Below are 17,045 nucleotides of genomic sequence, written 5' to 3' on the forward strand. Positions count from 1 at the left end.
TTCCTCTCCCACTCCCCCTGCTTGTGTTCCCTCTCTCGCTGGCTGTCTCTGTCTCTGTCGAATAAATAAATAAAATCTTAAAAAAAAAAAAAGTTTTACATTATTGTGGTCTGAAAATATGTAGGGAACCATCCCAGTCTTTTGGTACCTGTTGAGACCTGATTTGTGACCCAGTATGTGATCTATTCTGGAGAATGTTCCATGTGCACTTGAGAAGAATGTGCATTCTGCTCCTTTAGGATGAAGTGCTCTGAATATATCTCTAAAGTCCATCTGGTCCAGTGTGTCATCCAAAGCCCTTGTTTTTTGATGCAAAGAGTGAGATCTTGTTGATTGTTGATCTTCTGCTTAGATCATCTGTCCATTGCTCTTTGCAAACTGAAGGGTAAGAAATCAGAGAAAGACAAACCTTATGAGACTCTTGACTCTGGGAAACAACCTGAGGGTTGCGGAAGGGGAGTTGGATGGGCGGATGGGGTAACTGGGTGATGGGCATTAAGGAGGGCACGTGATGTAATGAGCACTGGGTATTATATGCAACTGATGAATCACTAAACTTCACCTCTGAAACATATACTATACATTAATTTTTTTTAAAAAAAAGCAGGTAGATAGAGCAATGGAACAGAAGAGAGAGCCCCCAAATAAATTCACACATACATGGATAAATGATCTTTGATGAGGGTGCCAAGAGTACACAATGAGGAAAGGATAGTCTCTTTAACAATCAACAGAATGAAAAGGCAGTCTATAGAATGGGAGAATCCAATTGCAAACCTTGTATCAGAAAAGAGACTAGGGGCCCTGGGTGGCTCAGCTGATTAAGCATCCAACTCTTGATTTCAGCTTAGGGCATGATCTCAGGGTTATGAGTTCAAGCCCTGCTTTGGGCTCCATACTCATTTTGGATTCTGCTTGAGATTCTCTACCTTGTCCTCTGCCCCACCTACTACTTGCTCACTCTCTCTCTAAAAAATAAAATCTTTAAAAAATAAAAAAGAGGCTAATATCCAAAATATATAAGAAACTGCTACTAATCATTAAAATAAAAGTGTTTAATCCAGGGGCGCCTGAATAACTCAGTTGGTTAAGCATCTGCTTTCTGCTCAGGTGATGATCCCGGAGTCTTGGAATCAAGTCCCACATCAGGCTCCCTGCTCAGCAGAGTCTGCTTCTCCCTCTGACCCTCCCTCCTCTTGTGCTTTCTCTCGCTCTCTCAAAATAAATGAATCTTTTAAGAAAGTGTTTCACCCAACATAAAAATGGGCTAAATATTTCAATAGACGTTTTTCCAATGAAGAAATACAAATGGCTGACAGACATATGAAAAGCAGCTCAGCATCATTAATCATCAGAGAAATCCAAATCAAAGGACAATATCATGTCACCTGTTAGGATGGTTTATATATATGTTGGTAAGAAAATGGAAATTTGAACATTCATATACTGTTAGTGAGAATGTAAAATGGTACAGCCATTATGGAAAACAGTACTGAGTTTCCTCAGATAATTGCAAATAGAACCACCATATGATCCAGTAATCACATATCTAGGGATACATCCAAAGGAAATGAAATCAGTAGATGACCCTAGTATTTGTTATGATAGTCACCAACTCCTGTGTCGTGTTGAATTCAGAGGAAATAATTTTATCTTCCATCACTATTATGTTAACTATAAACTGTAAGTGTCCTTCATCAAGTTGACAAAGTCTTTCTTAATTCTTATTTTGCTGAGAGTTTTTAAAATCTTGAATGTATGTTGAGTTGTCCTAAGTGCTTTTTCTGTATCTGCTGAAATGATCAAGATTCTTCTTCTTCAGTCCATTGACTTGGGAATTACTGTATCAGTTTCCCATTGCTGTAACCAATTACCACAAATGTATTGCCTTCAAACCTCATAAATATAGTGTCTTACACTTCTGCAGGTTAGAGTCTCATATGGGCCTCACTGGACTAAAATAAATACGTCTGTAGGGTGTTCCTTTTTGGAGGCGCTGGGAGAGAATCTGGTTCCTGGCTTTTTCTAGCTTCTAGAGGTTGTCTACACTCCCTGCTTAGTTGCCCCTTCCACCTCTAATGCCAGCAATAGCTGACTGACTGCCCCACATCCTAGTGGACTCTTCTGCTGCACTTCCACTTTTAATGACCTTGTGACCACTTGGATAATCCAGGATCATCTCCTGATTTTAATGTGAGCTGATTGGCAACCTAATTCCATCTGCAACTTTAATTCCCCTTCCCCATGTAAGGCAACATGCGGGCAGATTCCAAGGATTAGAACATGGACATTTGTGGGGGGCATCATTCTGCTAGAGCTGGTACCCAGGGCTGAGTGTCAAGGAGCAGGGACATATATGAATGCAGGAGCCCATCTCCCCATGGTGCCTAGGGAGAGAATAAGAGGGACTTAGGGTTGCCCCTTTCTGGAATCTCAGGGAGCAGAGCTCTTGAGCATCTATACACGACCTGTGCCCCTCTCATTGTGCTCCTCACTTTCTGCACAGATGAGAGCTGAACTTTTCTGGGTGGAAGATTTGTGGGGGGCCCCTCATTCAGCTCTGGTCCACTCCCTCATTCACCCAACTCACTGTTCTACTTGTCCCTCCCCCATGCCAGGGTCTGTGGTCCAGGTGGGGTTGACTCAGCCACCCTCAGTGTCCAAGGGCCAAGGAGAGATGGCCACCAACACGTGCACTAGGGGAGCAGCTCAGCTTCAGCAACACCTGGGCTTTGTTGCCAAACTCCTGACCCCCAGATTTGCAATTGCCTCTCAGAAGAGCTTCCTGGGCTCCAGGTCAGGCAGCCAGGCTTCTTGATCTCTGGGCTTCAGCCTGGAAAAGAGGCTGATTATTACTGCTTAGTGTGGGACAGCAGCTTGATGCCTACATTGTCCTCAAGGCCCACAGGGAAGTGAGATAAAAACCTGTTGGCTGTCTGTACCTTCTCACTGTCCAGAGTTATTGCTGTCATTTTGTGGCCAAGTGGCTGCTGCTGAGTTCTGGAGTAGTGTAATGGGGGCCGTCCTTTCTCCTCTGGTTCTCTGAGACTGTGTGGTTGATGCACCCCCATTTCTAAGATCCTGGGTATGGTTTGCTGACCCAGCTGTCCACAATTTCTGGAGCTTTTGGTCAGATCACTCAGTCCTGCACTGGAAGTATTGGTGTGGATTATTATGTTAGTGACTGGAACCAGCTTTGCTCTGGGAAAAAAATGCAGAGTCCCTCTTCTTCCCTTGAAAGTTCTGCTTCCCTCCAATTTCCTGATACCATATGTGTACACCCAAACAACAGACCCAATCAACCCTTGGGTCCAGTATCAGGCAGAGGTTAACTGGCGTGTGCCAAAGAGGGCTGGGTGGTCCCTCCCATTCCTCAGAGTGGAGCACCCACAAGATGTGCTTAGCGCTCTCTCCCTCTCCTTGAGGCCTTCCCTATTTTGTCCCCCAATCAGGAATGATGGAGAGAGAGCAACACAGGATGAGGTGAAGGGGATCCCCCTGACTGCCACAGTGGAAACTGGGTTGGTCTTGGCTGATCTGTCATGGTCTTTGGTCCTTCTGCTGTTCTTTTTTTTTTTTTTTTTTTTTAAGATTTTATTTATTTATTTGACAGAGAGATAGACAGTGAGAGAGGGAACAAAAGCAGGGGGAGTGGGAGAGGAAGAAGCAGGCTCCCAGCAGAGGAGCCCAATGTGGGACTCGATCCCGGAACGCCGGGATCACGCCCTGAGCCGAAGGCAGACGCTTAACGACTGCGCTACCCAGGGGCCCCTTCTGCTGTTCTGAATCTGGAACAAGTTCTCTCTGAGGTTGGGTTCCCTCTGGATCCCCCTCTACAGTGATCTACAATGGAGGAAGAAGCTGTGGAGGTCACTTCACTGAGTTCAAGGCTGTGGAAGAGGCTGCAGTCTTAAGAGGAGGCTCCTGGGCAGTGAAGAGACCCCACTCTGGGAGGAGGGGATAGTGGACAGGTGGATGGGCATGCAACTCTCTCTCCAAGGTCCCCTTCTGTATGTACATCTGGCCCTAACACAGCAGGAGGAGTTGTGGGCCTGCCTTGCCACAAACCCCTGGGGTACATCAGCTGTGGGAGGCCATCAAGGGGAGGGGAAGGATCTGCATGACTTCCCTGTCCTCCCTTTGAGTGGGGCCAGTAGGTAAAATCAACTTTGGGCCCCGCGGGAAGCAGAACTCGAAGGGTCTTTCCATCACAGCCTCGTCCTCTTTCCTCCCCACTCCTCTCACTCTCTGCTCAGGTGATTTGTTGACAGTGGATCAGGGGAGGCCCTGCCACTTCCTTCTTATAGACATCATATGACCTCAGACTCACCATCCCTGTGTCTCTTTCCATTTCAGGGCCCTGGGCACAGTCTACACCGTCTCGGGAATCTCAGTGTCGGGGGCTCCTGGACAGAGAGGTGCTGTGTCTCGCACTGGGCTCGCAGTGCGTCATTGGACTTTGGCACAGGATGAATGCTGTCCTCAAAACTGTGACCCTCTGAAGCCCCCGCACTTAGCTTCCTCTGGTATTCTGGTGATGCATGCTGCTTCAGTTAGTTGTGAAAAGTCCTATTCAACGGAAAACTGAGTATATTTAGAATGATGTGTTCATTGAATAGATCGATGTAAGAAGTGACCTCTAAGGATTCATGTGTGAGTTCTTTTCTCTAGGAAATTGTCTTGATGACTCATCCCATGTCTTCCGTGACTATAGGATTAACCATGCTTTTTTGCCTCAATTTGGACAAGTCACTTAACTCCTTTGCAGGTAGGCTGCATGCAGAGGTGACCAAACTTATTTTACAAGTTTGGACTAAATGAACAAATGCATTGACTGCTTAGGACATGTGGAAGACCCCTGAGGGTGGGTCTTTGGAAAAACCCTGAGAGACCGTGGTCAACCTGGCCGGGAGGGCAGTGACACCACAGTGCTACTATGTATCCTACATCCTCTAGACTCCAGGAGAGACATCCAGCTGTAGCCACCCATGTTTTAAGAAAAAGTGGCAGGGAAAAAGACAAAATGTCAGACACAAAAGAAAGAACTGAGAAAATAATGCCCATAACATAGGATGACTGGGGTTGACTGTGACAATGGAGAGAGACAGCTGTGACAAGACAAGGATCTCAGAGCTGCAGAGAGGCGCATGCCTCTCTGAGTGATCATGATTTGCTCAGAGGACATGACCCAGTAATGTGAGACTAGGCTGTCAGTAGGCCACCAACCAACATTTAGTGAAGTGTAGCATGACAGATACATCCCAAGATCTTACATGAATACAACTTCTCTCTCTCCTCACAAATGCCCCCTTGAGGAATGACTGTTAGTCCTGTTTTCGACATGAGGAGACGTCTCCTAGAAATGTTTTTTGATCCTGCTGTGTGTCATGTGGTGTGAATGGCAGAGCGAGGCATGGTGCAGACCATGCAGATTCAGATCCTGCACCCTCCCCACTGCAACATGTTGTCCTCACTGCACTGTCTCTGGAGAATCTCTGTCCCGTTCACCAGGTGCAAGGAGGTAAGTGCAGGATTACTGGTAAGAACTTCACATTCTCTCCCTCCATGGATCCTAATTATTCTTGGGAAGATATACATAAAATAACCACACAATAAAAAGTTCAACTAATAGGAGATCCCTGAAAAAGATGACCTGGGCACAGCTCTAGTCAGGGAGATTTTGGGAGGTTCTCTGGAAGAGGGGCTGACTGAACCCCTATCTGAGGAATGCATTCAGGGTAACTTGGGGTGCAGCCTGGGTAGTGGCTGGAGTGGGCAGTGGAGGAGGAGGTGATGCCTGCAGAAAGAACATCGTATGGATGGAATCAGGAGGCGATGAGGAAAGTTTGAGGACGAGGCGATGGGAGGTCAATGTGACTGGAGCTGTTTCGCAGTCAACAGACAACTCGTAACCAACCAAGCAAACCGCATGCTGCCTAGACACAGCTCAGTGCGGTCAACTCAAAGCCACAGTAATGCTGTCGTGAGGCTCAGACTTCCACTGTGACATGAGGCCCAGCGAGAAGCCGAGTCCTTCCCAACCCGTCTGCTGCACACACGTCAGTGTGATGTACGTGTCTGGAGTGGTCTCCAGGCAAACAGGATGATGAAAATCAGCTACTTCCTCTTGACTGCTCTAGCGAGGCCTTGGGCAATTTGGAGCAATTTTACATGTATTTTTTTAATTTTTTTTTAAAGATTTTATTTATTTGACAGAGAGAGAGACAGCGAGAGAGGGAACACAAGCAGGAGGAGTGGGAGAGGAAGAAGCAGGCCTCCCGCCAAGCAGGGAGCCCGATGCGGGGCTCGATCCCAGGCCCCTGGGATAATGACCTGAGCTGAAGGCAGACGCTTAACGACTGAGCCCCCCCGGTGCCTGTACATATATTTTAAAGATACAGTGTGGATTTAGAATGATAGGCAGTTTTACACCATATCTTGGAATCTCTGTATATCTTCATGTTTTCTTTCTATATAGTACAAGCCTTATCAAGATAAGTAAAATATACATGACCAAAGATAATTGATTTTATTCCCAAATAACTTTCTCTATGACTGTGAAGATGAATTAAGTAAATTTACAAGTTCAAGAAATCATACATATATTAAATATCCAAACTCTACCATTACAAAATTGTGCATATGATAAGCTTTAGTTTTTTTTAAGTTGGAGGAAGAATATAACAACAAAGCCCTGTTTAATGACCTAAATTCAACCTGAGGATCTGGTTGGTCACTATTATCCAGAGGTGCCACGTCATATTATTCAGTATACGATTTTAAGAAAATTCTTTTATTTTTTTTAAATTTAATTCCTTTTAAAGTGACACTCTATTTTGAAGTTGAGTTTCATGTCTGTGACCTAACAGTGTGCACACAACTGCATGAGGAGTCTCTCTGAGACACAGTTTACGTTGAACTGTGATTCCTGCAAACACCTGAGGATAATCAGTCATGGACTGTGGCTTGAGTATGAGTATGATGTGGTGAGTGACTTTAGTGCAAATGGCAGCTTAAAGACCTCCAAAAATTCTCTCCTCAAAAAAAAATCAATGAGGAAACTGGCAAAAATTGCCACCAACATCTTAAGAACTCTGGAAATAAACTCAAACTTGCAGCAGTAGAGGGAATGTTGATACTGGTGGAAGAGGGAGGAAAAAAAACAGGTGAGTCTCAGTCAGAACCATGAGTTTTGTGCTGTTTTAACATGGCCTAGTCCCATCCCCTGCCCTGTGGCTGCAGAGTAGTTCAGAAAACTAAAGCCCATGTTCACAGTGAAAGACAGCAATGCGGCAGCCACTGGAGAGAACAGAATGGGTCCGGAGCTCCCTCAAAACCTCATTTCTAGAGAATTACCACTAATGGGTCTGAGGGATGTCTGCAAGACCCTACTTGTTTGACTGTTTGTGTTTAATCTCACTTGGAGCTTGCCCAGAACAAAAAGCCTTTTCCCAGCATAATTGTCAAAAAAGAAATTATAGGCAGTTGCTTAACTTGTGGTTGGTTGGTTAAAGTGATAGATATTAGTTGGAGCAAACAATAGAGTAATAGAAAGCTTACAAGGACCACCAAAAAATGAGATTTCCATGAGGGGATCTGAAAAGTTCTGACTTATTCTTACGAATCTAGAACACTGTAAGCATACCCAGGAGAGACCCTAGAAGGCCCTTAGCTCTCCCCCTGCCTGACCTGGATGTTCTGCACAAGCAACAATGAAGGTTTTCAGCTACCAGCTGAATTTTGAAGATACGATTCAACATGCTCACGAAGCCCTTCGACAAAGACTGAATGACTTAGTTCTAGGCTGTTCGTGAGATCTCTCTCCGGCCAATAGCTGACCGCCATAGAGCTGAGCAGGGACTACAGTGGTCACACGTGACAAAGAATACAGACTTTGGAGAATTAGTTCATTAAAGTCACTAATGAGAAAGCAATGACAAAAAATAGCAAAGCCAACAAATCCTAGGGAAGAGTGAGAATCCGATTTCTAGAGTTGTCATATGATATTATTTTAAATAACCAATTTACAGTCCCCCTCCCCAGTAACAAGATACCTGCAGGGAAACCAGAAGTCTGACTGTGCAGAAAAAAGTTGGCATACCAGGGCCAAGTGTGCTTTCCTATGACAGGCCTGCTTGTCAGACTGACCCTGTCTGAAGTCTGGGAACTTGGAATCAAGAGGGTCCCCACCATTCTCTGGTAAGTGGGGCTTGCTGTGCCTAGACTGTTGGTGCAAACCCTGTGGTTTATGCAGCACATATCTTTGCTGATAGAACTCTGAAATTCAGGTATGTGCGAGGCAGAGGGTGCCTAAATGACCAGTTCCCACTAAAAACCTCTGAGTACAAAGTCTCTAATGAGCTTTCCTGGAAGATGTTTCACACTTTATTGCTGGAGGAATGAAGTGTACCTTTGTGATGCCACTGGAGCAGTTCTCTTGAAAGCTTGTGGCTGGTTTTCTCTGAACCTCCCATGCACCTTTCCCTTTGCTTATTTTGCTTAGTGTGCTTTCACTGTAATAAATCACAACTATCAGGATGGCTATATACTGAGTTCAGTTAGTCTTTCTAGAGGGACGGATGTTGGAGGTGCTCTTGGGCTGTCCCCCACACATAAGCTGATATACAAGGAGAAAAAAGCAATGAATACACACTGTCCCTAAGCAAAGTCCAGACACTGGACTTACGAGACAGATACTTTGTATCAGCTCTTTTAAGTATATGTAAAGAATTAAGGGAAATGATATTTAAAGAACTAAAACATAGTATGAGACTTATATCTCTCCAAGTAGAGAATAACAATAAAAAAGATGTGAATTATAAAAGAGAAACAGATATTCTGGAGTTGAAAAGTATAGTAACAACTGAAAATGTCACTAAAGGGGCTTGTATTCACTTCCTAGGACCGCTGTAAGAAATTACTACACTCTACATGGGCTAAAACAATAGAAATTTACTCTTTCACACGTCTGAAGGCTGGAAATCTGAAGTCAAGCTATAACTTAGGCTCTGTTTCCTATTGAAAGAGCTAGAGAACTATCTTTCCTTGCCCCTTGCTATCTTTTGGTAGTTTCTGGAAATTCATGGCTTTCCTTGGATTGCATCTGCATCACTCTAAACCCTGCCTCTGTCATCACATGGTGGCTTTCTCCCCTCTGTGTCTGTGTGTCCAAACCTCCCTGCTCTTATAAGGACAGCAGCCATTCAATCAGGGCACACTCTAATCCAGTGTAACCTTATCTTGATTATATCTGCAAAGACCTTATTTCCAAATAAGGATACTTTCACAGGTACTGTGGGGTACAACTTTAATGTATAATTTGGGGAGACACAAAGCCACAACAAAGCTGAACAACAGATTTGAGCAGGAAAAAGACAAAAATTTGAAGATAGATTAATAGAGATCCAGTCTGATGAACAGTGAGTTAAAAAATATGGATGGGAGAAAAAAATAGCAGAGCCTCGCGGACCTGTATAATACAATAAGCATGCCAACATATGCACAAAGAAAAGTCCCCAGAAAAAGAAAAGACAGGGAATGAAATATAAAATAAGTAAAAGATAAAATAAATAAAAGAGAGGGACAGTGAAGATATGTGAAGTAACAATAGCCAAAATCTCACCAAATTTCATGAGAAACATTAATAAAAATATTCAAGAAGTTCAAAAAAGTCCAAGCAGGATAAACCCACCTCATAATAAAATTGTTCAAGGCCAAAGACAAAGAGAAAATCATGAAAGCAACTAATCATTTACAAAGGCTCCTCAATTTTATGGCTAATTTTCATCAGAAACCAGAGGCCAGAAGGCAGTGGGATGACATGAAAAGTGCCAAAAGACAGAAACTGTCAACCAAGAGCTCTGTATCTAGCAGATGTCTTTCAGTAATAAAGGAGACATTGAGACATTCCCAGATAACATTTGAGAGAACCCACTGCTTTCACAAGGCCTACAAAGAAATACTAAGGGCCCTTCAAGCTGAAATGAAAAGACAACAGAGTAACTTAAATCTACATGAAGAAATAAAGAGTTGCATAGGTTAATATACAAGAAAGTGTAAATATATAAGTATGTATATGTTGGCTAATGAATTTAAATAAAAAATATAAAAGTATGTAAGATGTGTATAATTGTAAACAATGTATTATTTTCTCCTGATTTAAAAGGCACCACCTGAAGTCAATATTATAAACATGCTGACGAGCACACAGTGTATAAAGATATAATTTGTATGACCATGGCAATAAGGGGAGGGTGTGCATTGAATCTACATGAAGGTAGTTTCTATATGCCATGGAAATTAATCTGGTATTAATCCAATTAGAATGTTATAATTTAAGGTGTTAATTATAATCTGAGGGAAGCTACTAAGAACATAACCCAGAATATATAGCAAAAGAAGCACCATGGAAATGTATTCGGTACGCTAGAACATAACATAAAAAACCGGTAATGGAGGACTATTAGAAAAGAGATGACATATACAGCCAAAAAACCAAACCAAAACAAAAAACAGATACCAATGCTAGCTGATTAGTAATTAAATATTCATGGATTATATACTCCAATTCAGAGGCAGATATTGGCAGAATGGATTTAAAAAAACCCTATAATCTCTATTTGCTGCCTATGAGGGAGTCACGCTTTAAGTCTAAGACAGAGAGGTTGAAAATAAAAGGAAAATAAATGCTAAGCAAGTAGTAACCAAAAGAGAACGAGACTGGCTTTGATAATATAAGACAAACTTTTATGACATTTTTCTTCTAGAAAAAAAAAGGACATTTTATAATGACAAAAGGGCCCATCCTTCGAGATTATGAACGTTTTACAAGAGAACTCCAAAATATATAAAACAAACTGACAAAAATGAAGAGAAACAGACCCCTCAACAATAACAATTGGAGGCTTCAATATTCAACTTCCAATAGTGAAAAGTCATTTCTTGTGATGCTCACAGGGTGGGAGGAGTAGGGGCTGAGATCCATATTTCATGGTGCAGGTACTGAAATTTAGAGATTAAGTGACTTTCTCAGAGTTGCAGCTCAACTGCAACTGAATGATGGTTCTGAGTCAGGGGATACAGACGGTTCCCTGGACATAGAGATCCCTGATCACCTGAATACGAGATCAGGTCCTGGACACCTGAATTGAGCCCTTTCCTCACTCCCTTGCTCATATCCTCTTGCCCCAAGGTTTCTGCAGGCAGACACCTGGTATGTCAAGGAGGTGCCTGCACCAAGAGGATGGCTCAAATCCTGACCCAACTCCTGGCTCTGTGTTTCAATCCCTGACTCAAAATACATTGTCTTTCCTCCAAATGAAGAACAACCCCTGATGGAGTGGGGGGATCTGAGCATGTCTCCATCTCCCCTCACTTGCCCCCAGCACTTGATTCTATCTGCTGCCTTTCAGTGAGACTCCCTGGTGGTCAGGTGATCACCCTGAATGACCAGTAGTCTGCTTGCCTCCCAACTGGCTCAGAACCCAGGACATTCTAAACCAACTGCCCACGTGACAGTTGCCCAAAGAACTAGCTTCGTCTTCAACTGACCAAACTTGGATGATGAGCAGTTCATTAACTAGGAGAGGGGTCTGCCAGGCTGGACTTTTGTGGCTTAGTGGATGAAATCTACACACCTCCAGTGTCTCCCTGACTATCTGACCCACCCTCAGAGCAGCCACTACGGAAGGCATGGCTGAGAGCAGGAAGTAGCCACACTGGCCCTTGAGTATGCACCTTCCCTGCTCACTCCTTCCTTTCCAACATCCAGTGTCTTTTGTACAAACTACAGTCCTTCTTCTTGAATCTAATTACTGATTTTACTCCCATGCCACCTTCAATGGAGTAGTTAGTGGGGGTGATATTTGTGGCCCTACCATGTTGTTTGGTCAGATGCCCATTTCAATGTGGCTGAACCACTGTGGGCACAGCCAGCAGAACAGTGGACAGCCAGCAGATCTTCTTAAACACAAATAGTTATATTGTGAATCCCGTGTTTGAATCCCTTATGATTTTTCTTTTTATAACCTGAGCCACAATCCTAGAAAACATACTGAAAATAGAACTGTTGATATGCAGCTGAGAGAAGACCCTGGGAGCACATTCATTCATTCCTATGCTGCACTTCTGTTCTATGAGCAAAGAGGGGTATTATGATCTGTGATGGGGCTGTGATTTCATGAGGATGAGACAATGTAGAAAGGCAGCACAGCACAGGGACGGAGAGAGAGAGAGAGCATGAGAGCTGGTGTCTGGTGGCTGGTATCAACTCACGCTAGAAGACACATGTACCTGGGAAAGTTACTTAACCCCTTTGTCCCTGGTTCCCTGTTCTGCGGCATGAGGCCTATTTACTAGTATTCCCTTACGAAGCTTAATATAAGACAGTCCAGACATCACCTGGAGAAAATGACCGGTGCTGCGTAAGTGCTGTGTAAGTGTTCCAGCATTAACTGTCTGCAAGAATAAGCAAGGAATACAGGAGTGGCTGCCTCCGGAGAGGAAACTCGAACGGATACAGGGCAGGGGAGGGTGCAAGGTGACATTTCAGCCCTCACATGGGCATGATGCTTTACAGCTCATGGAGAGTATCTGTCATCATTTCCTGTCATCCCCCATCATCCTCATGGGTTATGCAGGGTAGGTGCTGTGACCCCTGTTTTGTGATTCATGGCTCTAAATTGTAGAGATTTTAAATGACGCCTGGAGTCACAAGGCTGATGACAGATCTGAGATAGGAAAGTAGTTGTTTCCTTGGGGACAGAGATCCCTGAACAACCCCCACCGCCTTCCCTGAGTCCTCCAGATCATGTGCTGGACTTCTGAACCAAGGGCTACCCTCCCTCCATTCCCCAAATTTTCCTGCCCCAAAGTTGCTGCCAGGACATAGAAGGTGCTGGAGCCAAGAGAAGGGCACATGCCTCCACCCAAACATTTCAATCTCTGACCCAAAAGCTATGATATTTTCCTGAAAGGAAGTCCCTTTAACAGGTCAGGGGGAAAATCCCTCCTCCTCCCACATCATCACACATCAGCTGCCTCAAGGCAGACCGACGGTGTGACCAGTGCTCTGCTTGACTCCTATGTGGCCCAGAGCCCAGGATTTTCCAAGCCAACTTGCACATATAACTCCTCTCTAATGAATCAGCTTGGCCTTCAAGAACCAACCCTGGATGAACCACTAGCTAATGAGGAAAGTGACCTGATGGACTGGTGCTTTGCTGGTTTAATAGATGAAGCTGACATGTCCTCCACTCTCTTCTGACCACTGATCTGAGCAATAGCCTGAGCAGGCAGAGCCTACACTCTGAGTGTGCACTTCCCGCTCCCCAAACTCTGAAGTCTCTGTAGACTCCTCACCCTTCTCTAGACCTTGCAGTTGCAGGGAGAGAGTTTCTTCCCTCTGCCACCAAATGTTCATTCCACCAACCCAATGGCATTGTCCCTTCTCACCACTGTCCCAGGCAGCACCCAAACACCCAGTAATCCTGTTCACATCAACCAATGGAAATCACTCCATGAAATCCCAGTTTCATTCCTTTATAAAAACTCTGTGGATTTATAGACCGCTGATGTTTGGTTTTGGATCTTGACATCTACATTCAGAAGAGTTAACCTGTGATTTCCCTTTACTGTGATGTCTATTGCTAGGTGGCATCCAAATTCTCCTGATCTGATGAAAGCAGTGTAGGTGTGTTCCCTCTGCATATGTTCTCTGGAAGAGGATGTCGGAGAGTGGCATCACTTCTAAAACACTTTGTAGAAATCAGAGGAAACTCTGTGCCTGAGTTTGTTTTGTAGAAAAAAATAGTTTTACGTTTGTTTTTTAATTGATGTTTACTTTACATATTGTAAAGTCCCCGAATCTTAAATGTCTAGCTTTATGGTTTCCTGTAATATAAATGCATCTGTTGCCAACACCAATGTGACACACAGAGCATCTCCAGGACCCTGGCAGCCTCCTATAGAAGGACTTAAGAATAATATCTAACTTATTAGGTTACATGAATAAAATCATCTACTCCATGTATAGTCTAGGCACGACGATTACACATAATTAGCTCAGAAAGAGTGTGGCAGCGTCCTTGGAAGGTAGTTATGTTGCCTGTATGTACTATTACCACCACCCTGTCTCCGCTTTTGTGGCCGCATGCATCAGCGGTCACCCCAGTGTTTGGTTGGTTTTCCTGCGGTGCCAACAAGGAAGTTAGGGAAGCAACGGAGAACATGTGCACTCGTTTGCTTTACCATTTTCATCCCAAGTGCCCTGCACTCACATTTCCTCTTCCTGTTCTTCTTTGCCCCAATTTGCTTTGTCTTTTCCTTCTTTTGAGTCCATTACAAAAAAATTTGTTCACAGCTGAAAGGAAGACAAGAATCAGGCATAACCAGAGCCACCCAGGGCAGGTAACCATTAAGTGGAGGATGCTGAGAGCAGATCCAGAATTCCCGGGGCCCCTCCAGCAGGGACCCTTCCGACTCCCAGCCCAGCTCCTGGCTGGGGCCATTCAGGGCTGCGCAGCAGGAGTCCGTGGTACAGACCCAGCGTAAGGGGCCAGAGCAACACTAAGAATGTGAATGAGGTAGGCTGCAGGAGGTTTTATAGACATTGATCCAAGGACCTTAAGTGCCTGTATGAGACCACATACTACAGGATGAGAATTATAAAGAGGGAATGGGGGAAGAGCTACAAAGAGGAGCTTATAGATAGCAAAAACAAAGTGAAAAGAGAGGAAAGAGGAAATAAATTGCATGCACAGTTTTGCTCCCTGCATGTAATCCTGTGCATGGATAATTGTAGGAGTGGGGAGGAGGAAGCCTTGGGAAAGGACGGGGACAGTCAGGGTTGGGGTGAGAACTTGGACCCACTGCTCCTGGCAGGATAAAGGCCGACCTGGGGATGACTCTGTCTTCCCCTCTGCAATGAGGGAATGGGTCTCTGTGATCTGCAACATATTTTTTCCAGCCTTCAAATTTTATAACTGTGACCATGAATGAACTCCTGTGTCATCTTGTCCTTACAAGAAGGCAGTCACTGTCTGCATGCATTTCTGTGTGTGATGTTGCCTTCCTCAGTACTCATGACTCAGTACTCCCCTTCCACTTCTCTCCACTATTTAGTGTTCATCGTCCTTCTCCGTGTCAGCCTCTACCAGCCATGTTATTTTAAAATATGGGGACACCGGAGGAATGATCATGGGTATACTGCCACCCTCCCTCATCAATCAATTGATCAATTAACCAATCCATCCAAACCCAGGGGGCACCTGTAATGGGACTGGGGTTTTGTTGGGCCCTATGGGACAGAATGGCAATGAGTTCCACATACTACCTGTCCTGTGCCTGGGGTAATTGCAGTTACTTGAAGATCGTTCTCAAAAAATCCCATAGGTTTCCTAGCCCCCTAGAGAGCATGAACATGAAATCAGAAGTAAGCTAACTTGTCTAAATTCCCTTAGTCTATACATGGGGCAACAGGGGCTCTACAGCTGATGCGATCACATAAACACACACTACCTGCCAGAGTTTGCCCTGAACCTTGGAAGGACTGGGAGGGTGGGCTTTGGGCAGGCCTGGGGTAGGCATGACCAAGGTGTGGGGGGCAGGGCCAATGTGTGGCTGAGGCAGTGGGTTCTGAGAGGAGCACCGACTCCCTGCCCTGCTGCCCAGAGAGAGGTCGTGTCCTGTGGCCAATGCCAGGTGACCAGGTCAATAGGGCTGTAAAAGCTGGTGTGTGAAATGGGCCCAGCAGCTCCTCATACAGTTCTCTAGAATCCCTGCCGGCCATGGAGGGTCTCCAGGGCAGCTGCACATGGGCCTCTTTCAGATGGAAGCACATTCACAGTTCAGACTTGGGTGAGGTATGGAGGCTGGGATGAGCTAAAGGACATTGGAGCATATGCATAATTGCAGAGGAAAGGTTCTTCAACTCACCTAGCTATGGAAGTGGCCTTTAAGGAGGAGCAAACAGGACAGGAACATAATGTTACTAGTCCTGTACGTTAAAAGGGAGAGAGTTGACCTCTCATCTACCTCCTGGCTCATGCTAGAACTTTGTATCCAGATTCAAGTGTCTGTTGGGTCGCACCAGATTACATCCATCAAGGTTAATAACAAGAAAGATACCAAAATCCCAAGAGGTGCTAATGAAACAGAACCTAAGCTTTGACATCTGGCAGTGGGAAAGAGAAGGAAGTACAGGTTTCAGGGGAAAGAATTTTTTTTTTTTTAAAGATTTTATTTATTTATTCGACAGAGATAGAGACAGCCAGCGAGAGAGGGAACACAAGCAGGGGGAGTGGGAGAGGAAGAAGCAGGCTCATAGCAGAGCAGCCTGATGTGGGGCTCGATCCCATAACGCCGGGATCACGCCCTGAGCCGAAGGCAGACGCTTAACCGCTGTGCCACCCAGGCGCCCCCATGGGAAAGAATTTTTAAATAGGAAAGCAAAAATGATTGCAAACACAGCACACCTGATGCCTATGGACTCCATTCCTCTTACTAATATGTCATTAAAATATGAAATGAACAAATTAGACTTGTACATATATTTCCCTACCCCTTCTGCTTTCCTATCCACCTTCCTCAGTCTCCAGAGCAGCAGGTGCAACCCAACTGTACCCGGAACCCTCTTGCATTGCTTCCTACCTGAGTGTTGTTCCCTACCTGGAGAGTCATCCTCCTCACTACTGGAATCTTGAATGCTCTCCACAAGAAAATCTATAGAAACACAAATATGATATATAGAAACACATCAATTAGAGGGGCTCACCCTTTCCTCCTCCTCTAGTTGAGGTTGTGTGGGTCATACCGCATCAACCTGATATTTCCTGTGGGTTCTCAGAAGTTCTCTATACTTGGTGGAGTCAGAGCCCTTCAACAAGAATTGATCACAGTTACAAACCTTCGAATGAGACAGAGATGCTGAATGAATCAGCTTTCACACTCTCAGTTCTACAGGCACATTGCAGCTCTTACCTCCAAACTTACCACCTGAGATTCAAATTAGTATGCGCACGTTTGAAATGTGGCTAGTGTGACTGAGC

The 17,045-nt window shown here is 44.6% G+C and overlaps 1 protein-coding gene and 1 long non-coding RNA gene across 2 annotated transcripts in view; both read right to left on the minus strand.

Moving 5' to 3' along the window:
- LOC123784912 (uncharacterized) overlaps positions 1-17,045 on the minus strand; it is a 127,960-nt gene that overhangs the window by 5,669 nt on the left and 105,246 nt on the right. Inside the window, exon 7 of the mRNA XM_087860461.1 lies at positions 16,666-16,719. Within this exon, the coding sequence (XP_087716587.1) occupies positions 16,666-16,719 (54 nt within the window). The remainder of the gene's footprint in view (positions 1-16,665; positions 16,720-17,045) is intronic.
- On the minus strand, positions 78-15,704 carry LOC148106775 (uncharacterized). The gene is made up of 2 exons (XR_015723545.1): positions 14,277-15,704; positions 78-378 (listed from the first exon to the last, which is right to left on the minus strand). It is a non-coding gene; the product is annotated as an uncharacterized LOC148106775 (long non-coding RNA).

Source organism: Ursus americanus, unplaced genomic scaffold (genome assembly GCF_024610735.1).
Source record: "Ursus americanus isolate L20-20 unplaced genomic scaffold, mUrsAme1.1.p SCAF_65, whole genome shotgun sequence".
Lineage (NCBI taxonomy): Eukaryota > Metazoa > Chordata > Mammalia > Carnivora > Ursidae > Ursus > Ursus americanus.